We start from the raw sequence: 28000 nt of genomic DNA on the forward strand, positions 1-28000 counted from the left end.
TTATTTTTGTAATAATTACGAATTTATTTTTGTATCCCTTTGGCTTCTTCTCCTGACTTTATACTTGTAAAGAATTAAAATGATTAAAATATCTAACCTGGCCTATTACTCCAGGACTGACATAGTTCTGCAAACTGTGACTATTCTGGAAATGTACCCCTTAATTCTCATAATATGATGTTTTCTCATAATATTAACAACTTTGTCTTTTTTTTTTAACTTTATTGTCCTAGGACTTTTTTTTTCCTCTCTATTAGTAACTGTTTTCTTTAATACTCCCTCAAAACTGTGTTCCTAATCTGTGACTATAACAGAACTTAAAAGGTTCACATGTGACACGGTTTTATGAAATAATGAAGACCACGATGTTTAGATTTAACCAATTGACTTTTATATTCATAACACGCACGTATATGTATATGTATATATAAAAAACGTTTTTTATATATATATATAAAACCGTTGGTACATTTCCATGCAGCACAGAATGTGTAGTGAATGTCTCTGATCGACGTTCACTACAACAGAACTTAACTTCTTTCTGCCACATACAATATGGCGGTGATGTTGACGTACGAACTCGCGCCCAACGAATCTACGTATATGTTGTCTAAGGTTATTTCAATGTGACAAAAGTGGGGGAAAGGGACAAAGGAAAGGAGCAAAACTCTGTTTGGTTTTTCATTAATGATTCGTGACAGACCTGTTTTGATGTTATTTTAGGTTCAATGAGTTCGATCCCGCGTTTTTTGGGATCCCCTGAACTGGAGGCCGACTTCCTGTGATCCTCAGCAGAAGCTCCTCCTGCAGTGCGCCTACAGGGCCCTGGAGGACGCGGGGGTGTCCATGGAGGGCATCAGTGGAAGCAGAACCGGCGTTTACATCGGTACCTCCTCTCTCATTCAGTCCAGAACATGGACTCATGATGAATGGTCTATTAACCCCCCTCCTCACCTTAACAATGCAGGTTTGATGAACAGAGACTACGAGATGATCAGGAATAACGACCCTGGGACAATAACCCACTACAACGGCAGCGGGGACGGCCATGAGCGTTGCAGCAACAGGATCTCTTCTCCTTTAACCTCACTGGTCCTTCGCTGGCTGTAGACAGCGCCTGTTCCTCCTCCCTGGTGGCCCTGCATGTCGCCTGCCAGGCCATAAAGCAAGGTAGGCGTGCTGGAACAGGTCTCCAGGCTCCTTGTAGGACGTCCTGAAAACAAGATCTTCTCATAACGCATCACTGTGTTTGAAGCCTGGGCTGCTTTGGGATTTATGACTGGTTGCCTTGCACTGACTGGTTTTCTGTCAAAGGACAAACATGCAGGAATAAACAAATGAATAAATGAATTAATCTAAAATATTATGCGTTCAAAAGCACCAGGCCTGCAACATTTTAGGAGCAGTCATATCATTTCCCTCTAGTCACCACTGGGTGGCGCTGCTGTTGTTAGGATTAGGAGCCAGGCTGGGGACGGTCAGCACCTTTCCATCCAGTGTTGCTCTGAGCATAAAAAATAAAAATAAAATAATGTTGTTCAATGTTCCTTCTCAACTATTTTTGATAAACTGAAGCACAGGCCCAAACCAAACCAATAAAGTCCAATTGTGGTGCGTTGTGTGAATTTGTTTTTAAGGAACTAAAATGTATATTTGTGGCTATAAGAACTACATATTGCATGTGTTGATTATTTTTTATGTAGACATATTTAATAAATTAGAATATTATCAAAGGGCCAGTTTGTTTCAGTGACCCGATTGACTGAGCTGATCATGTTGTATAGATTAATTACTGATGCTTGATAGCCCGTATTTCTGTTAATGATGATGATTCGTCCTTACATACGATGAAAACATGACATTTAAGATCAGAATATTACATCAAATTGATCAAAAAATAAATATTTTAAACAGAAATGTGAGCTTAATGAAAAGTATGTTTAAAAGTTGCTTAAAGGTTGTTGTCATTTTAAAAGGTTCTTTTAAACTGACAAAGGAGGCTCATTTTAGCTCATATTCTAGTTTACTGAATATGACTGTGTATCGTTATTGATGTAATTTGATGCTGAATAATTAGTTACTAAAATGTGAATAGCAGCAACCTTATAATTTATCATGAAATAGAAATGGCTGGTGGGAATACATATGTTTATCTTTTTGTGTATTCTGCAAAACAATGTGCTGCTGTCCAGTTTTCCTCACCTTTTTTCTCCCTTTTATATCGGTAATTTTGCCAAGTACAAGTAGCCAATCCCAATAAAACGCTGACAGGTGAGCACGCATTAATACCAAATAGATAAAGCAGTAAAATGACTGGCGTGTAAAAATAAATAAGCAAAGTAAAAATAATGAGGATGTAAATAAGGTGCATTCAAACATTTTAATGCTGTGTGACAGGGGTGTCCAAACTTTATGGCTTGTTGGCTGAAATTGTCGAGTCAAAAATCAGTCAAGGGCTGTAGAATTAATACAAATAAATGACATAACTGAAATATTTTTGTGATTTTGTTTTTAAACTCATGCTACAAAATATAAACATTTTGAAAAACAAATTAGACTATCTGTATTTAGCTGCACCAATGTCTATGTTTCAGTAAAAGTCAGATAGATGCGGTCCTATTTACTATTAAATTAAAGATAATGTAAAAAGTATGGTTATTAAAAGGCAAATGTTTTCTGCTGTACCTAACATTTATTTATATTTTAACGTATCTGTAATAATTCTACCGTAAATAAAAATAACAAGTTTCAATCTGCGCCAGCCACATGTGCTGGCCGGCCAAATCTTTCTTAAAATGCAGTTTAAGGGGGCGGCACAAAATCAGCACCTGGGGCGCACTTTGGACACTCCTGCTGCGTCACAATCAATTAATTTTGTTAAGTTTCATCATCATGACACATTCATTTAATTAATTTCTCTCCTTTGATTACTAGGATTACTGTTTTTTTCTTCCTTGAACCATCAACCAATCGCAGCTCTTGAAAGATAGCATCACACCTCCTCGCTAAGATAAAATTTTTCTGTCATTTCTCAACTCAGAGTTGAGAAATGTCTTAAGCTAAGACATACGAAGGTAGGAATTTGTAGGCTAAGGAATGAGTTCTTTGAGAGGATTCTGAGAACCTTTGTGAATACGAACACAGGTCGTTAGTAAAATATGTAAATTAGAAATTTGCCTTGAGTTTACGCAACTATTCTTGTGTGATGAGAGGCAAATTTAGACACATTTAGGAATGCGTCCTGGCCAGTATATTTCATTTGATTGTAAGAAAGTGCCAAAATGTCTCCATTTAAGATGTTATTTTGTATAAATACTTACTGTTAGTTTTCTGCTCGTTAACTCAAGGGAGTTAACGAGCCTTTTTTTATGCCCGATTATTTAACAGATGAGACATTGGCTTTACAATCATAAATTGTGAAAACTGTCAGATTTTAGAGGAAAACAATGAGTAAAAAAGTAACCAAAGCTCAAGAAAAAACTTGAAAGATGTTCAAAACGGCAGTAGAACCAGTAATCAAAACCACTTTAAAGAAGGTCTGGAAAAAATGAGGGAGAAATCAAAACTTTTCACATTTTTATCCTAATTTTCCCATGCAACTTTCCCCCAGGAGACTGTGAGATGGCGCTGTGCGGAGGGGTTAACTGTATAATAGAGCCGAGAGTGTTTGTCGCTCTCAGCAAAGCAAGGATGATCTCACCTGAAGGAACCAGCAGACCGTTCTCCGTCAGAGCAGACGGCTACGGGAGAGGAGAAGGCTGTGGCATCGTGCTCCTGAAGTCGATGAAAAAGGTGTGCCGGTGTCTCTTTTTCCTGCTAGTTGTTTTAGTTGCTTTGCTGGAACATTGATTAGAAAATTATCTCACTTGTACGACATAGTTAAACCCGTAAGTCCACTCAAAAGATATTCACTGTAAAATAATGGAGGATTTCAAACAGCGTTTACGCTACAAATAGAAAGCTACACACTCATTGTCATCCTGGAAATCAAGTGTAAAGAAACTATCAAAAATAAATAGTTGTTACGGAGACTTTGTGATCCGCAGAGTAGATTTTTTTCGGACTAATTAAGATCAACGAACATCTACCTTTCTTAATTGCCATGTGGAATGATGTTTCCCATTTTGAAGAGCTGCTTAAAAATGGGTCTGTGTCACATTATCTTTGTATCCCAAAGAAACAGGAAGATGTGGACCATTAACCTGACATTTAATGACTGTAAAGAAGTCATTAAATGGTGGGATGGAGGTGTGGATGGATTGACCGATTTTGCAAACATGATTGTAGCCAATCAGAGTGAAGTCAACTGGGTAGAGCTGCATTTATTTACCACAACCAATCCTTTTACTAAGGAGGGACATTTGGCCTGACAAAACAACAGGCTGATGTTATTTTTTTAGATGAAATTCTTTGGAGAATTTACAGATCCAGCATAGTTAACAACATGAAATGGTTTACACAGTGATGTCATGGCACCTTTAACAACAATCTGAAAGCAGAAACCTCCTTTAAAACTACTCAATAAAACAAATTGCTCTTAACAATAGAATCAATAAGACAAAAAAATAAATAAAATACCTTCTAATCTTTAAATTACAGCAAACTGCTAAGGGAGAGTAAACAAAATAATATTTTTTTGTTAGTTTTCTACAAAGATAACAATTGGTTTTTTTTCTAATGTGTTTTTATTGTTCAACAAACCTTTCTCCAAGTTTAAAAATATTCAATATTATCCAACTCTGAAATGTGACTCAAAAACTGTAAACTTGACAAGTGAAACTTTCAAATTCTTGTCTGAGGAGGTGTAATAACATTTGACAAAGCTATATTTCCCCAAAAGTTATTTTTGACATTTCATCACTAATTCATACATATTACCCAATAACCTTGAAAGATTTTTTTTTTTGCTGCTTTTTTAACTCTTAACAATGTCAAAGAATGTTACTTGTAATTGGTACCTTTCTCGAAAAGCTCTTATACATGAGAGGAAGGATTTGAAGTCTTTGCAGTTAATATAGACTTCCAAACAAGCTTTATCACAATTCCCTCTTTCTGTTCCTTTATCTATCTAAAGGCCTTAAAGGACTGCAACAAAATTTGGGGTGTGATCTGCAAGACTGCTGTTAACCAAGATGGACATTCGGTGACTCCTATCACCAAACCCTCCTTGACACAACAAGAGGAGCTGCTCAGAACGATCTACTCCGACGCTGACATCGCAAACGTGCAGTACATCGAAGCTCATGGAACCGGGACTCCAGTAGGAGACCCAATAGAGGCAGCAAGCATCTCAAATGTCATTGCCAAGGCCAAACCTCGAGGCTCAGAGACACTCCGGATCGGCTCGGTGAAGAGCAACATTGGGCACACCGAATCTGCCGCCGGAGTGGCCGGACTGATCAAGGTACTCCTAATGATGAAGCACCAAACAATTGTTCCCTCCGTTTTCTACTCCGAGGAGAGTTCAAGTGTAGACACAAAAACTCTGAATTTGAAAATCCCAACTCAAATAGAACGATGGGAGACAACTCCACCCCTGGGAAGGGTGAGCGGGGTCAACAGTTTTGGGTTTGGGGGCACGAACGCACACGTCATTTTAAGAGAGTACAACTATGACGTCGTTCCCACAGAAGCCTGGCAAAAGCTCTTTGTGTTGTCGGCTGCTTCTGAGAAATCCCTGATCCTGACCATGGCAGACGCCTACCAAAGACTGGGCAGCAGTCACACCCTTGACTTCCACGCAGTCTCCTACACATCAGCATGCGGCAGGAGTCACGTCAAACACAAATACCGAAAAGCCTTTTTAGCCTCTTCCCTCTCGGACTTACAGCAGCAGCTCAAATCTGCACCTAACACAGAGGTTCAGTCGGTACACGCTGACCTCCAGGTGGTCTTTGTGTTTTGTGGGAATGGGGTTTGCTACAGGGGTATGTGCAGGCAGTTAATGAGGCAAGTGACGGCTTTCAAAAAGAAGGTCCAAGAAGTTGAAATGGCCTTTCAGACGTACAGTCCCGTCAGTCTCAGTGAACTGCTTCTGGGTGAAAACGACGATATCGATATTAGCCAACCGAACGTTGTCCAGCCTCTTCTGTTTGCGGTTCAAGTTGGGATCGCCACCCTGCTGAAGCGCTGGGGCGTTAAACCCAAGGCCATGCTTGGCCACTCTGTTGGAGAGGTCGCTGCGGCTCACTGCTCCGGTCTTTTGTCTCTTAACGATGCTGTGAAAGTGCTGCACCACCGCAGCACTCTTCAGAGTAGAGTCACTGGAGGAAAAATGCTCGTCGTCAGCAACGTGGCTGTAGAAAAGGTTTTAGAGGTTCTCCCAGTCGTTGGTGGCAAGGTCTGTGTGGCTGCATTCAACAGCCCTGAATCCTGCACTTTGTCTGGAGATGCAGACGCTGTGGATGTTCTCCACGAGAGGCTGAGGCTCATATTTGCGGATAGAAACATCTTCCTCCACGTCTTAGATGTCCCCGCTGCCTACCACAGCCATTTGATGGATCCAGTTCTAGACGACATTGAGAGGAGCATAGGTCTTCTGAAGGCTAAAAGCACAGACTGTCAACTATTTTCCACCGTTACCGGAGAGAGATTTTCCAACGGTGATTTCACTTCGGGCGCATACTGGGCAAAGAACATCCGGGAGCCTGTTTTATTCGAGAAAACTCTTCATGCTCTCTTTAAAGACAAACCACCAAAAGGAAATCTGGTCTTTGTAGAGGTAGGACCTCGAATGGCTCTCCAGAGGTACATGTGTGAAACTCTTGGGGACGAAGCCAAAGTTCTCCCGTCAGTCCACCCGAAGAAAGACTGTGACACCATCTGCTCAACTCTGGCCAGACTGTTTGAACTCGGCATTAATGTAGACTGGAGGGAGCTCTACCAGGGTTGTGAGACGTTACCCAGTGCTCTTCCAGTCTACCAGTTTGACAACAAACAGAACAATGTGAATTTTGAAGCCTTAAGAGGAGGTAATGAACCTTCTGCCATGTTTTGCTGTGGGATTGAGTCCCAGATAAAGCAGGCTAAGAAAGAATTCACCTATGAACTTTCTTTGAAGACTGCACCCTATCTATGGGAGCATAAAAACAACAACGTTGCCATTGTGCCAGGTGCATTTTATGTTCACTTAGCGTATGCCTTGGTGATGGCAAACCTGAAGCCAAAGAAGCCTGCCTCTCTGCTCCATCTAGGTATAAAATTTGAGAGTGTACTTACACTAAACTCAGATCCCAAGAAGCTGAAGATGATGCTGGAGCAATCAGAAAGGAAAGCTTCATTTAAAATACAGTCATCTGTCGCAACACACGCCTCTGGCACATGTAGGTATAAAGACCAGCAACCACTGTTAGAGGAAGCAACCATTTGTCTGGATGTGATCTACCAAAGGTGCAAAGTGGTTCTGACACGAGAGGAAATGTATTCAATTCTCTCTCAAGCGGGATTTGAGTACGGCCCACTTTTTAAGCATCTAAACGACGTGCGTCTCGGAAATGAGTTCAAGGAAGCTGTGACCGCTTTTCAGGTTCCTGGTGAACTTGTGGAAAGTCTCCACGACTACTGCATTCACCCTGTGGTGCTGGATTATTTCCTTCAAATGACTGCGGTGGTAGCAATGGGACAACAAGGAGCCAAGCAGGGTTTCCCATCGCAGATCGCAAGTATTGCTTTATCAGAACCCCTGCAGGAGACAATGATCATGTATCTTCGGACAACTCAAGAATCTCAAGCATTCCTGGAGGTGTGTGGTTGCTTTTCTACCACAGAGGGGAAGGTTTTGGTGGAAATGAAAGGTGTGAGGATTTCCTTCTTGCCCTCTGGTTCAGATGTTCCTCAGTCGTTGTTTTTCCACAGTGAAACAGCTGCGATAACAGGAGAGAGAGATGTTGAAGACTGTAAAATAAAAGCCATTATCTTTGAAGATCAGCTGGGCATTGCTAAAGGTCTCAGACCTTACACATCCACCGATTCAGTCACTGTTGGGATCAGAAAGAGGTTAAGAACGCATGAAGTTAAAAACCTAGTGTGTCATTCGCTGAACAGCAATAACAGCCTGAAGGAGGTTCTCTTTATCTGGGGTGTGGAGAACCTCACTCACTTGTCCTCTGAAATGATCCTGGGGAGTCTTGTGACTTGTTGTGAGACATTTCGTCAGATTGTTTTGGCTGCCAAAGAGAGCAAACATTTGTGCGCCATCAAGGTCATAACTTACAGATCAACGGAAATGACGGTGGACCACGTGAGTCCTGGCTATGTGCTTCCTGGCATGATGAGATCCTGCTCAGCTGAGGTAGCAGATATTAATTTCCAGCATATTGATCTGGCTTCTGTGACAAGTGAAGATATCCAAACGTTGGCTCATGTTATTAAAACTAACAAACAGCAAGAAGTAAGGATCAGCAATGGACAGGCATGTACAATGAGAATAGCACAAAGTCCTGTTAAAGACAGTGACTTATGTGAAGAGCCAATATCAGCCAGCCAGTCAGGAGACCTTGTCCTACAGACTACCGATCCATATCAGATTGCCAATTTATGTCCAGTCTCTGCTACTAACACGGACAGAAGTCCTGTTCCGGAAAGGTCCGTTGAAATTCGGCTCACTAATGTGTGCGTGCACACATCCGACTACTTCCCAGTCACCACCTCCCATTTAAAATTTGGCAGGACATTCTACTGGAACAAGCACGCGACACAGAACCACAACCTCCTGGCTTTGGATTTTAGTGGCGTAGTGTCAGCCGTCGGTAAAGACGTCAAGACTCTAAAAGTGGGAGATCAAATTGCTTCATGTTATCCAGCTCCGGCAGCTTCACAGATCTTGCTTCCTGAAGCAGCGTGCTACAGCACGAAGGCGCACCCCTTTTTCCGAGAGACGCCGTGCGTGTCCTACTTCATCCTAGCATGGGAGATCTTGGAGAGGCTTTTGAGGGAACCTCGAGGAAAGCACAGGAAGTTGGCAATCATCTCCTCAGACTCGGCCGCTGTTTTCATAAAGGTTCTTGCCCTCACAGCAAACAGGTCTGGTTGGGAAATTTCCTGCCAAGCTAATTTGTCCAAGGAACTGGCACTTTTTGACGCTTTTCTTTTCCTATCTCCGATTGATCAATCGTTTGAGGGAATGTTTGGGAGTGGTGACACTGTGAAGCATGTAATCTTTGTCTTTAGCAGTCACATGTCACCCTTAGTTTCTACAAGCATAGTTGCATTGAAGGATGAAAACATCCGTGTGCACCACCTTGATGTGGCCTATGTTCTCCAGAAAGCCAATCTAGAGGCACAAAACAAAAATGTCTCCAACTGGCTTTTGTCACTAGGCATTCATCCAGACTGTCTGCCTCATAGAGAGGATCATCTTCATGCAAAAGAGACTCAAACGGAGTCCTCTTTCACAACAACAACAGTGCAGCAAGTTGTTCTTAAAGAAGGATCGGATTGGTTTGCATGTACTCGTAGCTCTTTGCCAACAAAATCTGGGCAACTCTTTAAAAAGGGGTGTGTTTATATTGTGACTGGAGGTCTGTCTGGATTGGGGCTTGAGACGGTTAAGTTCATCGCTAACAATGGCGGAGGAGGCATTGCGATACTGTCAAGAGGTCTTCCGTCTGATGAAATCCGCTTCCAGTTGGATCTCCTCCAGAAAAGAAATGGGGTTACTGTCCTACACCTCCAGTGTGATGTATCTGAGTCGATGCAGGTGGAGGACGCCATCACCAAAATTGGGAGAAGATTTCCATCTTGTCTAATCAAAGGAGTGTTTCACAGTGCTGCAGTGCTGCACGATGCGCTTATTGAATCCCTTGACGAGTCTCTTTTCAGAAAGGTGCTAAAACCCAAAGTCAACGGCGCTCTGAATCTCCACTTTGCAACGTTTCACAACAAGTTAGACTTCTTTGTTTGCTTCTCCTCCATCTCATCATTCATAGGAAACGCCTCGCAGTGCAACTATGCGGCGGCCAACTCCTTCCTTGACACATTGTGTCATTACCGGAGAAACCTTGGGCTCACTGGACAGTCCATCAACTGGGGTCCTTTGAACCTTGGTCTTCTGCTCAACAAAGGCCACTTTCAGAGGTTCTTGGAGGCCAAGGGGATGATGACAATGGCCGTGCACGAAATTCACGAAACTCTTACAAAGTGTCTGTTAATGAACAGGCCGCAGCAGGGAATTTGCAAATTCAACTTCAAGAACCTCAACTTAAACGTCCTTTCACAAAATCCATCTCTCAGGGAGAGAATGGCAAGTTTAGTGGAAACAGCACTTAAAGACGAAATACACGAAACCCCCAAAGTTGAGCGTTCATTAACAACTCCTGAGACACTGAGGATAATTGTCAGTGAAATTCTCAATGTAAATGCAGACAAAGTCGATGATGAGTCCTGTCTGTCAGCGATGGGCATTGACTCGATGTTAGCCATGACTCTGCAGAACAAAATCTACCAGGAAACAGAGATAAATGTGCCTTTGGTCACCATTCTGGACCCCAACACCACACTTGCCACTTTAGTAAATTTTGTGCAAAACAGCGTTTAGTTCAATACAAAGCCTGTGCTTTTTTAGCGTTGCCTGCAAGATGAATCTCGGTCACTAACACACAAGAATCCATCTTGTACCGCTTCTGCATCAACCGTTTGTGACTGGACAAAAAACGGTTTGGACCAATCACGTTGCAATATTACAGTTTAAGGCGGGACATACTCCTGCGACAAAAGCCTAAGTGGTCGAGCCCACAGCTTAACCAACATAAACTTGGCAGCGCAGGAAGACGCATGTGTAGCTGCTGCTATCACATCTGTTTGGTCAGAATCCGCGCTTTCTTCTTTAATGGTAAAACAGCAAGAAGTGCACTACCAACTTACCTTGTTGGAGTTTCTCATGACGTCTGCTGCTTACATTTTAAACCCGATCAGCTTGGAGAGTTGTTGAATGTCCCTCTTTAGCCCAAAAGGATTAGATGGGAGCATACCCAGATTGATAATATGCAGAACGTGGAGAGTGCTAAACATTGTCAGCCTGGCTGGCCAGGTTAGTGCTCCTTCATCTTAAGGGAATCTTTAGCAAAATAAAGAAAATAATTGTCTGAAATGTTTCGTAATTATCATTAAAGAGCGTCTCTAACACTACTGATTAAGAGAACAAATAGCCAAGCAGAAGGTATCAGTAATTAAACCCATAAAGAGAAAAGAGGACAGGTTCCTGACCAAGATGGAATAAAGTAATGTTAGAGAAAGTATCCTGTATATGCCTGGTGTTGCAGATTTACAATGTTTATGCTATTTTGTCACAATAAAAAATTTCAGCAAATATGAAAATGACCAAACCACCAACTACCATCCATTGCCAACACAGACTTATCCATGCAGAGACGGAGGCAGGAGGCAGGGGTTCCCCCTGGACATGTTGTCAGTCCTTCACAGGGCAACAACAAATTACCTAAATAATTTTTTTGGACTGTGGGAGGAAGCTGGAGTACCCAGAGAGGACTCACAGATGTACAAGGAGAACACCAAAATTCCACTTAGAAAGAGGCCAAGCTGGGGTTGTAACCCGCAACCTTCTAATTGCTGCACAATTATATTAACCAATGCTTCACTGTCCAGCTCTTGTGTAATTATTGTACATATTCAAAGGTTTTTATTATCAAAGGAGAAAAAAAAACCTAATTTGCCAACCTGCCCTCATGTTAAAAAATAAAAAATATTGACAATTGTTGCTAACAGTGGTGAGTAGGTTAGGAGGCATCCCCTTTTAATGATGTTTGTTTGGTTTAACTGCTTTTTTTCTCACCTATTATTTGAAAACAACTTTTTGTAGTCAGTCAGGCTTTCTTTGCATAATATTCAGATTTGTTTAACAATCTAAAACATTTAATTGTTGATAAAAAAGCAAAAACAGGAAAACTACGAGGGGACAAATACTGCCTTGAGGACATACTTTCATTCTTTATTTCAGGCTTGAATAATAAACCATACAGCTTATAATTATGGTACAGAAGTTGTATTTGTTATCAATTTGCTAAACATTAATTCATGTAAACAAAAAAACAAACAAACATAAAAACGATAGAAAAACTATTTAGAACTACTTAAAGCTTTCCAGAAGGTTTTATTTAAACATACAACTAATAATCTTACAGCATCAGTACAAAAACATTCTCGATCCTGACTGACTGTTTTATTAGTTTATCTCTTTTTTTGTTTTTCTCAGTCCTTAACTTTGTACGACAGTAGCAGATTGACTGTTATCATAATTGTGTTGTGAGTAAACTTGTCTTAGATAGGTTATTGTAAACTTGTTTTTATCAGGTTGTGTTAGAATAGTTTATTCATTTTCTAAATTTTCTTCATTTCAAAAAACATCAAACCCAGTTTTTTTAAAATAATGTGTTTATTTTCAAATCTGTTTCTTTATATATGTAATAAAGTATAAGAAAGCTTTGTAAAACATCTAAGTAGCTTTTATTTAAATATTTGTGTTTTATCATTGTTGTTGTTATGCTTTCCTGTAATATTGGATCTGTTGAGTAGGACAAGATGTTATACATAAAAAGACATTTCAGAAGCATATTTGCTGCCAACAGATGATTTATGGGACACGCCAGATTACTCTATAATATTTTTCCACGAACGTTATAAAGCCAATAACTAGTCTGAACTTATCAGTGATAAGCGATGACCATAACCTGTGGATGTGGCTTGATATAAGACAGCAGGATAAAACATCACTTATAGACAGACTTCTGGGCTTTACAGTGGGTTGAAATTGAATATAATAGTGCAAAGAAGGTACATATACACAGAAATTATATAATATTTTGAAAAGTTTCTTTAGGATTAATTCTGACTTCTTCACATTTTCTTTAAAAATTGATCAAATTTCTTGTATGATAAGCCAGACTTGTGCTCTATAAATGTTCACATGCAGAGCTCTTTTAGGAGGTAAAATACTATTGTACCTGCTCTGTCTAATGAAAAAAAAAAACTTTTATGATCTGAAAAATTAAGAAAGACAAAAAAAAGAAGAAAAACAAATATAACTAAGGTAAATGCAACACACAGTTATCAAATGAAAATTTCATATATTTACGTGACCTGGACAGATTTTAAAAAAAGCAATTTGCCCCCTTGATAACTCATGAATTAACAGTGATTAAGCACATTTTCTGAAAAGCTGGGAGTAATTTCGGTATGCACTGTCAAGCACGATTTCTACCAGACATGTAGAATAAATACATTACTTAATTAGAAGCTTGATGACAGCATGAAGTAGGCTAAATAATATATTTAAAAAACACATCAAACATTGATTTTAAGGAATTCAGTTTCAGATAAGAAAAAATAATGTTTATGTTACAAGGCGAGGCTTTAGGAATCCAGTTAAACATAAAACTTATTCATGAATGGAGGAAACAGGAACCGTGGTAAAGCGTCTTAGAGCTGGGAGGCCAACAAAAATCACTTCAAAAGTGCATCAACGACTCAGTTTGTGTCTGATATTAATATTTGCACGATGATCTGAAACATTTCACAAAACAAAAAACAGGGAAAGTCTTTTATACAGCACTGTTTCTACAAAACTTATTACAAACATGGAGACTTTCCATGTTCTTTGTGCAAAAAAAAAAGTTATGGGACATCAAAAGTAATTAAGTATCCATCTGATTGATTTGTTTTTTAATTTTTATAATCTTGTTAAAACATTAGAGTCACTCGCGTCTTCATCCACTGGAGGCTTCTCATGGACATGCGTACCCTCGGCTTCACTCAGTATGGTCACCACTGCTGATATTGTGGCGTTGGGATCCAGCAGTTTCACCAGAGGCACGTTTACGCCTCTCTCCTGAAACATCATGTTCTGCAGGGTCATGGCCTGCATGGAGTCAATGCCCAAGGAGGAAAGAGGAGAGTCGTCCTTCAGCTCGCTCTGATCCACGCTGATGGTCTTGCCGAGCAGAGAGAAGACGTATTCCTTTGGTGACACAGAGTCAGTTTGTCCAGTCTTGGACTCTTCCTCTTTGAATTTCTGTAAGGCCTCATTGACTAACGCAGACAGGCGTAAGGTCAAGGCTTTATTTTGGGAGAGGATGTTGTATCTGATGTTCCTGAAGTGAAACCTGCAAACGGCTTGCTGGGGTCGATTCAGGACGAGGCATTGCTCCAGGCTTTTATGAATTTCTGCAATGTCCAACACCATAATCCCCTTTGCCTCCAGAAAGCGATGGAAGTGCTCCTTGTTCAACAGCAGGCCGAGGTTTAGAGCCCCCCAGTTGATGGACTGTCCGGGCAGCCCCCGTTTGCGCCGGTACTGGCAGAACAGGTCGAGAAAGGAGTTGGCTGCTGAGTAGTTTGTTTGGGATGCATTTCCCAGGAAGGCTGAAATGGAGGAGAAGCACACAAAGTAGTCCAGAGGGCAGTGCTTTGTTGCATGGTGCAGATTTAGGACACCGTTTACTTTAGGTCTGAAAACCTTCTCATAAAGGGATCTGTCAAGGGTCTCAATCAGACCGTCGTGCAGGACAACCGCGCTGTGAAACACCCCTCTGACCGGACAGCCACTGAACTTCTGGCCAATTTCAGAAATGGCCTTGTGCACATGCTCTGAAACAGAAACGTCACACTCCATGCTGGTGATGCTGTTTCCACACTGTCGCTGAATGTTGAGTATTTCTTGCCGCACGTCGGCCAAGGGCTTGCTCCTGGAGAGAATCACGATGTACCCCCCTCCCCTTTGTGAGATGAACCTGACCGTTTCAAAGCCCAGCCCAGAGAGACCACCGGTCACGATGTACACCGCTCTCTTTCTGAACAGCTGCTTTTTGGCTGGCAGCAGCTGAATCTCAGACAATCCAGTCTTGCCGCCTTTTTCCAAATCAATCACAGCCAGTTTCTTCGAGTTGAAGTATGAAGGTAGTATCTCTGGCTCTACACCTGTGCTTTCAGGTTTCACACTTTGAAAGTTGAAGTTTTCAATCGCAAACTTCCTGCTTAGATTCAGCGACTTCAGCCAGTTATAAATCCGAAGTCTGTGCGCTCTAAGGTAACCTCTCGGCAAAACAGCTTGCATATGAACTGCTTGCATGTGAACACTCTCATTTATGTTTTGGCACAGCTCCTGGACAAGCAACGTTTGCTTTGGAGATTCACAGAGTACCACAACACGTCTCACACCTGGGAAATTGCACGTCTTCACAGTGAAAAACTCATCGAACGGTGGCAGGATGACGAATGTCTCCAGTTGATTGACGTCTACAAAAGATCCGTTGCACTGTGTGCTTAAAATCACGCTCCAACCACAACTGTTTGCAGTAAGTTCCAAGACTTTCACAAGAGCTGAATCGATGGCTGGGCAAATGATCCCCAGATTCTGTTTGGGTTTGGGCAAGACTCGATGAAGCATCTCCCAAGCTAGCACAAAGTAGGAGACACAAGGTGTTTCTTGAAAGAACGGGAGCCTTTTGAGGCTGTAGCACACGTCCTCCGGCACTTGAATCTTACTAGCAGCTGTAACTGGATAACAACAAGCAACGTTGTCCCCGGCTTTGAGTCTCCTGACATCTTTTCCAACTGCAGTAACAGTACCGCTAAAGTCAAGCGCGATTAGCCTATGGCTCTGAGATGAGTGCTTGCTCCAGTAGAGCGTCTGTCCAAAACTTAGATGGGAGGCGCTGACTGGGAAGTAATCAGAAGAATGAACACATATCCTGCTGGGTTGAATTTCAACCGATGTGTCATTGATTGGATCCAACTCCTCGTGGAGAGGAACTGCACTCAGTTGAGTCACCATGTGTGCATCAGCTGTCTGAAAGGCGAAAAGCTTAGTGGCTGTGGAGGGGTCAATACCCTTTGCATGGTCAGTGACTTCCAGTGGGGTACGGACAATTGAAGGTTTTAAGATCTGTCCGTCTTTTACGACCAGCTCTGGGTACTTTTCACACGGGTGCGATCTTAGGACTTCAGAAAGAGCTTTAATGTCCTCGGCAGAGATGGAGCCTAAGTCAATCAGTTGAAAAGAAAGATCAGGGATCTCTGCTGCAAAAGACCTCACCATACCAGCAACAGCAAATCCTGGACTTATGCGATCCACAGTGATGTCTGATGAGCGATAGGTCACTGCTCTGGTGGCTTTGGGGAACTGAATCCCCTTCAGCTCCAGGACAATTTGGCGTAAAATCTCGCAGCAACTTGCAAGATTTTGCAAGACGACGTCCGGCGATTTTGACGTGAGATTTTTGCCCCACAAAAATATCACCTCATCAAAGTCTTCCTTAATATCTTGAATATGGAGGTTTGAAAGAAGAGAACAAAATCCTTTGCTCAACATATCCTTTGCACGTGTGATGGAAACATATCTAGATTTTGGATCCAAATGCTGTTCTAACTCTTTTGAGATCCCTAGACGATCAAAGAAGACCAAAGCCTTTGGCGGGTTGCTAAAAGTGACACTTTCAGGGACAACACTGAAATCATTGTGGTAGAAGTACTCTTCAACCACATGACTCCGACTGCCGAGGTACTGGATTATCACGTGCTTCACCTCAGCCAACACTCTGCCTTCCTTGTCTGCAAAGCAGCCGCAAACCTCAACGTGATCTAAACCTACATCAGTCGCTCTCAGGTAGATAATCATCTCATTCTGCAAGGGTTCACACACAGTAAGGCTTCCTATTTTGGCAGGAAACCCAGGCCTTCCTGCAAATATATGCTCCACCGTGACAGGGAGAAGCTGCATTAAGTAGTCCAACACAACAGGGTGAATAGAGTAGTCGTGCAAATGCGGTCGGAGCTCTTCTGGAACTGAAAGCTCTGCAAAAGCCTCCTTCAGATCCTCCCCATAGTGCACATTTGCTTTATTCTGGAAGACATCTCCGTACTGGAAGCCGCCTTGAGAGAGATATCCATAAAACTCCTGGAAACTCACGACGGATGTGCATCGTTTGGAGATGGAGCTTAATGAAATGTTTTGCTCCTCAATCAGCCTCTCTGTCTTAGAAACCACTGTGCCTGAAGCGTACACCGCAGAGGAGGAAAACACCTTGAAGCTACTTTCTTTGTCTTTTTGCTCCAACTGGACCTTCATCTTAGCAGAGTTCTGTGTTAAAATGAACGGGTTTTGAAACTTGACGCTGAGCTGCAGCGAGCTCAGGGGCACCCTTGGTTTGGCGCTGTTAAGGAACGCGGCCAGACCCAGCTCTGCGTAGAAGGCGCCGGGGATGATGGGTACGTTGTTGTGCTTGTGCTCCTTCAAGTAGAAGGTTGAGTCAGATGTTAAGTTACAGCTGAAGACGTTGCGTTCACTTCCAGTCTGACAGAGTACAGGATGAGAGCTTGCTTTGCTGTTCTGGGCGGCTCCAATGATCACGTCCTTGTCCGAGGAGTCAAACTGGTACTTTGGGAAAAACAGAGGTGTTGTTTCACAGCCTTTGTAGAAGGTGGTCCAGTTCACCTGAATGCCCAGTTCGAACAACTTGGAAACAAGTGAGATGACTGACTCGTGATCTTTTTTGGGTTCTACTGAGGCAAGAACTGCGGTGTTGCTTCCAAGAGTTTCCATAATGTTTCTCTGCAGCGCTCTTCTTGGCCCTATCTCTACAAAGACTACGCCTTTCTTCCCTTTAGCCGCTGACCTCAAAGCTTGCTCAAAAGCAACGGGCTCACGGACGTTCCTCGCCCAGTATTCACCCGTGCAGAAATCTCTGACCTCGGTTTCTCTTCCTGTAACCGTTGAGAACAACTCGGTGTCAAGCTCGTTCTTCTGCAAGGTGCCAATTGTGTCCTCAAGTTCCTGCAGAATCGGGTCCATCATGTGGCTGTGGTAAGCAGCAGGGACGTCCAGCACACGGAGAAAGAGATCTTGGCTGATTTTTGAGTTGTTCAGCTCCTTTAGGAGGCTCTCAATTGCATCTGCCTCCCCTGAGACAGTGCAGGACTGCGGGCTGTTGAAGGCTGCAAGGCTAAGACTTCCAGAGTATTTAGAGAGGAGTGAAGCCACCTCTGACACTGCCATGTTGCTGACCACAAGCATTTTACCACCAGCAGCTTTTCTTTGAAGGCTGCTGCGGTGGAATATGACTTTCACGGCATCTTCCAGAGACAGTAGGCCAGAGCAGTGAGCGGCAGCGACCTCGCCGACAGAGTGTCCAAGCACAGCATCTGGCGTGACGCCCCAGTGGCCGAGAAGGGTGACGATTCCAACCTGGATGGCAAAGAGGAGCGGCTGAACGACGTCGGGGTTGTTTAAGTCACTGCTTTCGAACTCGCTCTCAAGTGTGCTCAGGATGTTTAGGGAGCTCAACTTTTGGAACATATGTGAGATTTCTTTGATCGTTTCTCTGAACACGGGTTGGTTTTTTAGCAGTTGTTTGCACATGCCGTGGTAAGTGACGCCATTTCCACAGAAGACAAACACCAGTCTTGGATCCGAGAGGGCCGAGCTGACGTCTTTGCCAACAGCAGCCATCAGTTTCTCCTTAAGATCCCCTACAGATGAAACCACGATGGCTTTTCTGTATTTGTGCTTTTGGTGACTTCTTCTACAGGCTGATGTGTACAAAACAGAATCAAGCTCTACAGTGGTGTCTGCCTCCAGCTGCTTTATGGTGTCCTCAATTGTCATAGTCAGAGATTTCTGTGAGTTTGCTGAGAGGACGAAATATTTCACCATCTTCTCACTGCTCTGTTTCTTTAAATGTGTCTGTGTGTGCTGTTTGACTATGGCATGTGCGTTTGTTCCCCCAAAACCAAAGTTGTTCACCCCTGCAACTTTAGCAGAGGTGGATTCCCACTTCTCAGTGTTCTTAGGAATTTTAATGTTCAGGGTTTTGGCGTCGATACTGGAGGCTTCATCAGAGTAGAAAACCGAGGGGACGATGGTTTCATGCTTCATCATCAGCAGAACTTTAATCAGTCCGGCCACCCCAGCCGCCGACTCCGTGTGTCCAATGTTGCCCTTCACCGAGCCGATCCGCAGGGTCCCTGACCCGCAAGGTCTGGCTTTGGCAATGACGTTTGAGATGCTTCCTGCCTCTGTCGGGTCTCCCACTGGGGTCCCAGTCCCATGGGCCTCAATGTACCGAACAGTTGCAATTTCAGCGTCTGAGTAGATTCTGCGCAGCAGGTCCTCTTGTTGTGTCATGGAGGGTTTTGTAATGGGAGTGACCGAGTGTCCATCTTGGTTGACGGCGGTTTTGCTGATGATCCCCCAGATGTGGTCATGGTCTTGAAGAGCCTGAAAATTTAACCATGGTAAAACATAAAATGAGGGAAGGAAAATTGTCAATGTTACTCATAAATGTAATTGTGGGATCAGGAAAATAGTAATTGTCTGTGTATAGGGGCTTAGGTTGTTTGCCATTGAGTTCAGCAGCTTGGAGAACCACTTTTGCTAATTGTGGTGTAGCGATCCAAGGCAAATTTCAGAAATTATTAGATCTTGAATCTTTTTTTTTTTTTTTTTTTTTTTTTACATTTCCTGAAAAGTTAAATTTTTGGCGACAAAGCGTTTCTTTCTGAAGTCAACAATGTGAAGTTGAAATGCTGAATCTTTGTCTTATTTAGTTGATATATTTAGTCTTTTGAGTTCAAGCCCAATAATGATTAAAGTTAATATTCAGATTAATTATATCAAATGTTTTTAATGATTTACTCTTTATTTAGAAGAAACAATGGTTAAATAATTAAAAAACAGATTTTTAATGTTTTCTTTTGTTTTATGAAGATTGAGAGCTGGAGAAAATCTTTTTTTTTAAGATGTATGCAATGACTTTACATAGTTTTTAATATTATTTCTCCGTTTTGTGTGTGATTCAAAAACCCTCTACCTGGATAATGATGCCACAAGAAATCTACTAATACTTATATCAGCTCTACCAAACAGGACATTTTCAGGTAATAATCTGTGCTCTTAAGAAGGATAATTTGCAATTTTTACCTTTTCATGGCCCAGAGCTGGCCCAAGACAAAAGCTAACCAAGCCTTTGCTTCTGGCCTCGCATAAATGTTTAAATTTTAGCACATACCATAGATAAAAATGTGTTTTAGTGTTGGTTATTGAGGATGGGGTTAAGATTAAATTAGATTTTATGGTCTCAATGTAGATAAATAAAACTATTTAAAATATAGATTTAAAGGAAATGGCAAGTTTACTTTGCAAAAGTTTACCCTATGACTCTCGGTCATTACATCAGGCTTAGATCACCTATCACCAATCCAGGAGTCTGACAGTTCTGGACGCCCGCTGTTGACCAACCCGGGGTTTGGGTCCTGCTGTTTTTAACCGCATGGAGGACCATCCTTGTGTGGTACGAGTCAGATGCGAATAAATGTCTTGACTGTCCAACCTCAGGGTCATTAGAGTCAGCTGTTTGGTGTGAGTTGTTTAATTGTTCAGCTTAACCATGAGTAACTTGAGTAATTTCTTTGGATTTCTTTACCTACACATACCAGGTATATGATGTTGTATTAGTTCTATTTCTGGTCTGCTTCTCTTACTGGCTTCCTTGTCTGCAGGCTGCTCCTCTTTTGTCAAGATAAAATACCAAATGCTTTGCTTTGTGTTGGGAACCCTGAGAACTGGCATATGATTGGCTGAGGAACCAGGAAGTAAACATGGGCTACACTCTGAACCAAAGTAGTTCCAGTAGAAAAAACTTGACAAAGACATTGTTGATGGAGAGGAATGTTTATAGGGGAAGTTACTTCCATCCTGGGTGACAAATAAGAATGATTTAGGTTGATTTTACATTAAATATATTCCTTAATGCTTCGGTAAGATCCCATCAAACCTTGGGCCAGCCCTGTCAATGACTATCAACCAGCACAAATATACAAAAGTTTGTATCTCTTTAGAAAGAAAGGCTGCAGATTGTACTGCCTATTATTAATTACTTAACAAAGATTAATTAGTAACATATGAAACAAGCAAAAGTCTTTAAAATTAGTTCAGGAATCTCAGTTGAACACAATATACCGTCATAGTATTTGTAATATTGTTGAACATTGATCGCAAAGTTTTACCTTTTTCAGTGGCTTCAAGAGAACCACGCCGCAGCCCTCCCCTCTCCCGTAACCATCCGCCCTGCTAGAGAAAGGTTTGCTCGTCCCTTCAGGTGAAATCATCTTGGCCCTGCTGAGGGCCACAAACACCCTTGGCTCAATGATGCAGTTAACGCCTCCACAAACAGCCATTTCGCAATCCCCTAGGAAAGACAAAGGTTTGGGATAATCTCTCTCAGTAACATTTTAATGCCATATGAATAATAAAGCGGCAAACAGCCAATGTCACAGAGTTCAAATAGAAATGTCGTACAGACCTTGTTTGATGGACTGGCAGGCGAGATGAAGAGCAACAAGCGAGGAGGAGCAGGCGCAGTCCAAGGAGAGGGACGGTCCGGTGAAGTTGAAGATGTAAGAGACTCTGTTTGCCGCAATGCTCATGGCGAGCCCAGTTCCGGTCCAGTGGCTGATCACAGTCGGGTGCACGTGTGCAGCATTGGTCTCGTAGTCTCTGTTCATTATGCCTACCATTGAAAGAAGTGAGGAAGAATAAATGGACGTCTGTTCGTTTTTAATTGTTTTTTAATGAAGACTTTATCATTTTCCCTTTTGTACCAAAAAACACTCCTGTCCTGGTGCCGCTGGCCCTCTCCATGGGGATGCCAGCGTTCTCCAAAGCTCTGTAGACGCACTGCAGGAGCTGTTTCTGTTGAGGATCCATTTGTTCCGCCTCGCTGTCGCTGATGCCAAAAAACTTGTGGTCAAATTGGTTAAACCTGCAAAAATATATATATATAAGAATATAATATTTACAATGGAAGGAAGAAACATGTCCTTACATTAATTACTTCACACATAAGTTGGACCAAAACAGTAAAAATCTACAGTACAATTTGAGAGGCTTACATGTTTTTGTTGCTTTTATTTTATTGTTGCACAACTTTGTTGGCAAATGTAGCCAGGATGTGTATTCTGTGGTCAATCTAAAAAGGAAATCTAACAATTTATGTCCTTTTAGCTTTTTTTTGGGACATAAATTCTCATTTTTTTTGGAGATCCTTTTAAAAATGTCATGTTTTTTCCCCACTAAGTGAACAATTTTTTTCATGTACTATAAATCTACCAATTTCCATATCATATATGGAACAAAATATACATTTATTGGTAAAAACTAAGACTCCAATGGCCAAAAGTGACATTTACTGGTTACAATTTCAGAAACTTCTTGCATATTTGCTATGGATCAATGAAGTTAATGACATTCATAAGAAAATATCCATAATATTCTATGGCAATCTTTTAAAAGAACATCTTCACTTGTCAAAACACCAACGGTGGAGCTACAAACAATTACGAATGTGGATGCATTGGAACTGAACTGACACTTTAAATTCAAACAAATACAGTAAACCAGCAGAAAAATGCATTTTCTTAAAAGGAGGGTCTAAAAAAAAATCTTGATAAGATTCGTACCCATCAATGAGGGCGGCCTTGGCTGTGCGTGATTTACCCAGTTTGGTGTCATCCGGGTCATACCAGCTCGCCATGTCAAACCTCTCTCTGGGGATTGAAACAGAACAGTTCCTCCCCTCCACCAGAACCTTCCAGAAATTATCAAGCCCCTCTCCTACGGGTGGGAAAAAAAACAAGAAATAAAAAATAAAAACAGCATATGTTTTATTTAACTCTGCTGGAAGAGAACCACAGGGCAAATGTTTAAGAAGTCCAATGTCATTACATTGCATGTAGACCGTCAAACAATGTTTATTATTCACTAGTAAGAGAAAAGAAGTAGGTGGAGGCGTGGAGGAAATTCTGCAACTGGAGCGCCTTTGATGAGGAAAACCCAAGAGGCCTTTGACAAATTATGGAAGAGAATATCTCAGATATCAAGAGTCAAATTTTCTTATTAAGTTGATTTACTTTTGGTTGATTTGTGTGTCATTGTAGGAGTAGAACGATGGTGGTGTTAAAGTCCATTTAGGTTCTTTATTACAGACTCTTTATTGCAAAATGAGGCCATTTAAAAAAAGAAAGCCAGAATAAACAAAACCAGTCTGTGCTTTCAGGTTGTTTTATGCTACACATATGGAACATATTCAACGTGTTAAATGTGAAAAAACAAAAATAACAAAATAAATATCAAAAGATTCCTGCATTACAACAAAATTGGTATGTAGTAAAGTATTATTCACTCGTCAGTGACTAATGAAAAAGCTTTTATTTTGATTACATGCATACTTCCGCTAATATTTATAATGGTTCTTAAGTGATGAGTTAGAAGGCCTCCCTGCCGTCACCCTAATCTTTAAGTCCCTCCACAGATTCTCCAACAGGTTTAAGGGTCTCTGGCTGGACGGTTTCAAAAATGTTAATATTACTTTAAATCAGATGAAACATGTTGGGGAAAAATAAAATAAAATAATACTACATACTACCAGGGGTGTGTGAAATCTGCCAACACAGGGGAATCATGAAATTCCAGTAGGAAAAGCAAGAGCTACAATGGAGTGGATTGGGGAAAATTGTTATATTTTTCAAAGAAGGTCTCCTTGAATATTTATTTCCAAAGAAATAAAAGAAAACCTTGCATAATTTTCCATTTTTTCAATACATTATAGCAATAGCCTTTGTTTCCCCTGCTTGTTTCATATAAATCTAACATCAAACTTAGCCCACGCAACGGAACAAACAATCAAATAAATATAAAAGAGGATGAAAATATTAACAACAAATAAATAAATATTAAAATAAAGAAGATGTAGATGGGCCCCCATTTAAATTCAGCCCAGGACCTCATTCAACCCTCAACTGGCTCTGGTAGAAAACATTACATGTTCCTTAATCCTATATTTATTTATACAATTGCCCGTACAAATGCAAGTCTCAATCAAAAAATGTGCTTCCATTTTGAAATAATTAAAAATAGACATTTCTTGGATAAAGACAAACTTTTTTTGATCTTCTAAATGTACTTGTACCTTTCCTTATCAATTAAATAAGCCTAAATAATACAATTATAAGAAATATGAAAAAAAACAAAGTAACAGAAGCTCTGAAATTCTCGATACCTCCAGGAAAGTTGCAGCCAATCCCCACCACAGCGACTCCATCTTCCGCTTCTTCTTCCATCCTGAACAAACTTAAGACAAACAAATGAAATTAAATCCAAATCTATGTTTTCATCCCTACCAAGAGATCTCGACGGCTTTAAAATAAGAAGAAAAATGAGTTTTAACTCCTGTCTCGTGCTTAAACTCACCTTTAAACTGTGCGCTCAGACCCGTTTAGCGACGCCTGGGTGCGTCCCAGCATCCGTCCCTCAGAGATGTTATCACTGCCCAGCCGCACTCACAGCTCGCTCTTACAGGCAGCTTCTTTTGGTTATTAAACATTTATGATTGATTGTATATGTGGCCATGGAGATGAAGGACTCCAGTGCACACATTTATGTCGGCTTGCAAGGGATTAAGCCAAGTTTAGTGAATTTGTTACACGAAAGAGAAACTCTACAGGCTGGTGTTACTGTTGTAATATATAGAGAGCTCTGGTTTTTACATCAAAAAATTTAAAATTTAAAAAATATAAAAATTTACATTTTACAATAACTTAGAATATATAGAAAAATAAGACGTAAACCTCCATGATTAGAGTGCCTAAAAGATGTGTTGCAGCAGTCTTGAGTCGACTGATATAATAAAAGATGGACAAGTTAAGCTATTGACCGCGTTCCTTCTGTTGCCTGTGACTGAAAGCAAAACAATTTCCATTATCTCAGTTTTATTGGCACTTTTAATCCATCAGAAGCATGCAGGGGTAAGCACACACTGGATGCAGTTTTTTTTTTTGGCCCCCCCTGTCCAAACTGGAATTTCTTTATGTTCAATTGAATTTTATTTATATAGCACCAAATCACAAAACATGTCATCTCAAGGCACTTTCCAATGGCAAATTCAGATTATACAGATTGGTCAGAAAGTTTCCTCTCTAAGGAAACCCAGCAGGTTGCATCAAGTCTCTCCAAGCAGCATTCACTCCTCCTGAAAGAGCGTAGAGCCACAGTGGACAGTCGTCTGCATTGTTGATGGCTTTGCAGAAATCACTCATACTGAGCAAGCATGAAGCGACAGTGGAGAGGAAAACTCCCCTTTAACAGGAAGGAAAAACCTCCTGCAGAACCAGGCTCAGTGTAAACGGTCATCTGCCTTGACCGACTGGGGGTTAGAGAAGACAGAGTCTGCACAAAAAAAGCACAGAAGCACTCATTGATCCAGGAATCGTTTCTACATTATATAGTAATATATGCGATCCCAGTACATGGAGCGGCGGTACTGACAGGGCCGTCCTTCTCCTCAGAGGCGAGCGGCTCACCCTGTGCCGAGAAATTAGTTTCTGTGGCTAACCCTGCAGAAGGTGTCAGCGACTCAGCAGTCTTTGTTCTCGATAGCTTAAGTCAGAACGTAACGTTTCTATTAGGGCTGGACGATATAGTAAAATGGCATATTGATTAAACAGAAATCATATTGATCGATATTGATAATTATAAAAAAAAAAAATCAAAATATACATTTTAAGTGCAGCCCTGGTCATTTTATGCTGTTGCTTAATGACCTGTTTTTAAATAAATGGATTCAAACACAACCCTTTATTCAACCAACTTTTTATGAAAACTGTAAGTGTTAAAAAAAAAAAAGAACATGGGCTCTGTGAACTTTTTGAAGGCTGATGAAGCATTTCCTGGGTTTGTGATTGGTTGAGAGGATGCAACGACTGTACTAACAACCTACATGTTAGGCTAGACTGCACTGTTCTTTTATTGAACTTTTTATTGACCCCTGTTTTTAATATTGAACCATATATCCAGGGGTGCACATAACATTTTGGATGAGTTACACAGGTGAGTACCAGAAGATGGTGTTTGGTACTGACCCCATATGTAGCGTGGGCTTATTATGCTCAGTCTTCCTCACTGTCCTCCTCGGTTTTGCTCCCACTGTCCTCTGCTTCAGACTCCTGCGTGGTAAATGATGAAGATGCTGTAGATGTACTTCCCTGTCCTTGGTTTAGCCTCCGATTAGCCGTCTCCATCCACAGGTCTACAGCTGGCTTTGGGTCAAATGTCTCTGTGGTCTGCCTTGACAGATGAATGTGCATCATTGCTGAGAGACGAGCATGTGACAGACAAGATCTGTGCTTGTGTTTTATAATGCTGAGATGCGAGAATCCACTCTCACAAGCTGCACTGCTTAAAGGCAGTGTAAGAGACAGCTTAACCACCTTGTTGATGTTGGAGTAAGTAACTGGGTTACTTGTTTTTAACTATTTGGACCACGTCATACACAGATGAGGCTCCCAGGGGTTTTCCTGCCTGCTTTAAGCGCATCCATTCTGTCACGGTGGCGTCTTTATCAAGCTGCAAGGCGGCCTCATATTTCTTGAGAGTGCTGCCAACTGTTGTGTTTCCAAAACTGTGGAGGTCTTTCATTTCCTCCGGCCATGTTGAAGGATCAAATACTAAGAAATGATCACACGACTCGAGGGAGTCATATCTGATTTCAAACTCTTCAATTAACCCCCCTAATGCGTGTCTTGTCTTTGTCAGCATCCACATTAGAAGCAGTGTGTGCCCAGTAGTGACCTTCACCATCATCAAGCAGTAGTGTGAACTGTCCAATGGCTACTTTACGTCAGAGATTACCAAAAACACATGTGGGGTTCCCCAAGGGTCCATTCTGGGTCCCCTCCTCTTCAATATCTACATGCTCCCTCTAGCTCAGATCATAAAAAACAACAATATCAGCTACCATAACTATGCAGACGACACACAGCTCTAGATCACCATGTCACCAGGTGACTATAAACCAGTTCAGGCACTGAGTAAATGTCTTGAAGAAATCAATGCCTGGATGTGCCAAAATTTTCTTCAATTGAATAAAAACAAAACTGAAGTAATAATTTTTGGACCAATAGAGGAGAGATCAAAAGTTAGCACACAGCTTCAGTCGCTTCAGCTAGGAACCACTGATCAGGCCCGAAATCTGGGAGTAGTGATGGACTCAGACCAGAACATCCAAAAGCATCTAAAGACAGTTACAAGGTCAGCTTTCTATCACCTGAGGAACATTTCCAGGATTAAAGGACTGATGTCTCAGCAGGATCTGGAAAAACTAATCCATGTGTTTATCTTTAGTAGAATTGATTACTGCAACGGTGTTTTCACAGGGCTGCCTAAAAAGTGGATCAGACAGCTGCAGCTGATCCAGAACGCTGCTGCCTGCGTCCTCACTAAGACTAAGAAGTTACTTACTTTTTTTCTGCTTTATTTCCTGTATTTTAATCATGTAAAGCATTTTGCATTGTCTGTGTACTGAATTGTGCCATATCAATAAATTTGCCTTGCCTTGCCTTACCATGAGTTCATCCTTACATTCTCCAATGGTCAGCTTTTCCTTCTGAAAGTTGATGGATGTGGTCTTCAAAATGTTTCCAATGTCCAGCATGTTTGACAGAAAGCACTGAAAACTTTCCGTGCAGATTTGCTCCAAGTCACTGTCATCACTCCTAGCCAGTTGGATTTTAATGGCTGGCAGTAGTCTTGATATTTTTAACAGTGTTTCATGCCTTCATGCAGACCATCTGATATTATGAAACTTACCCAGTTTCACAAAGGAAATCCCATTTCCTTCACACAGCTTCTCCAGTGCAGCAATTCTGTGCACCCCCTTTTTGTAAGTAAAACTGCAGCAGCTTGACGGCAGTGCGATTAAATGTCTCACAGTAAGGAACGGTGCGATTGGCCGATTTTGCGCAATTCTCCAGTGTGTGCGCGGTGCACAAAATGTGCACAAGGGAGTCTCCAACTGCAGCAAGTTCCCTGAGATTTGGCACAACGCCATTGTACCATACCCACGTTGACAGCAGCCCTGTCTGTGCACACCGCGACCAACTTTGTTGTCCAGTTATCCAACCCATTTGTCCTGGAAAAGTCTCACAAGTTCGTCTGTAATAG

The 28000-nt window shown here is 41.5% G+C and overlaps 2 protein-coding genes across 2 annotated transcripts; one reads left to right on the forward strand and one right to left on the reverse strand.

Moving 5' to 3' along the window:
• Positions 1-555: 555 nt before the first annotated feature.
• Positions 556-10534, forward strand: LOC118556963 (highly reducing polyketide synthase cm3B-like). Its single transcript, XM_036125735.1, is given in 8 exon segments — positions 556-599; positions 771-886; positions 968-1072; positions 1075-1170; positions 3611-3792; positions 5075-6946; positions 7469-7661; positions 9519-10534. Coding segments are annotated over 8 exon segments (3624 nt in total).
• A 3102-nt stretch (positions 10535-13636) lies between these two features.
• Positions 13637-24125, reverse strand: LOC118556973 (highly reducing polyketide synthase easB-like). The gene is made up of 6 exons (XM_036125755.1): positions 24063-24125; positions 22465-22618; positions 21607-21767; positions 21309-21515; positions 21013-21194; positions 13637-19225 (listed from the first exon to the last, which is right to left on the reverse strand). Exons 1-6 carry the CDS (start codon positions 24121-24123, stop codon positions 13682-13684), a joined length of 6309 nt encoding a protein of 2102 aa, XP_035981648.1. The 5' UTR covers positions 24124-24125; the 3' UTR covers positions 13637-13681.
• Positions 24126-28000: the final 3875 nt, after the last annotated feature.

This window comes from Fundulus heteroclitus, chromosome 21 (assembly GCF_011125445.2).
Source record: "Fundulus heteroclitus isolate FHET01 chromosome 21, MU-UCD_Fhet_4.1, whole genome shotgun sequence".
In the NCBI taxonomy this organism is placed as follows: domain Eukaryota; kingdom Metazoa; phylum Chordata; class Actinopteri; order Cyprinodontiformes; family Fundulidae; genus Fundulus; species Fundulus heteroclitus.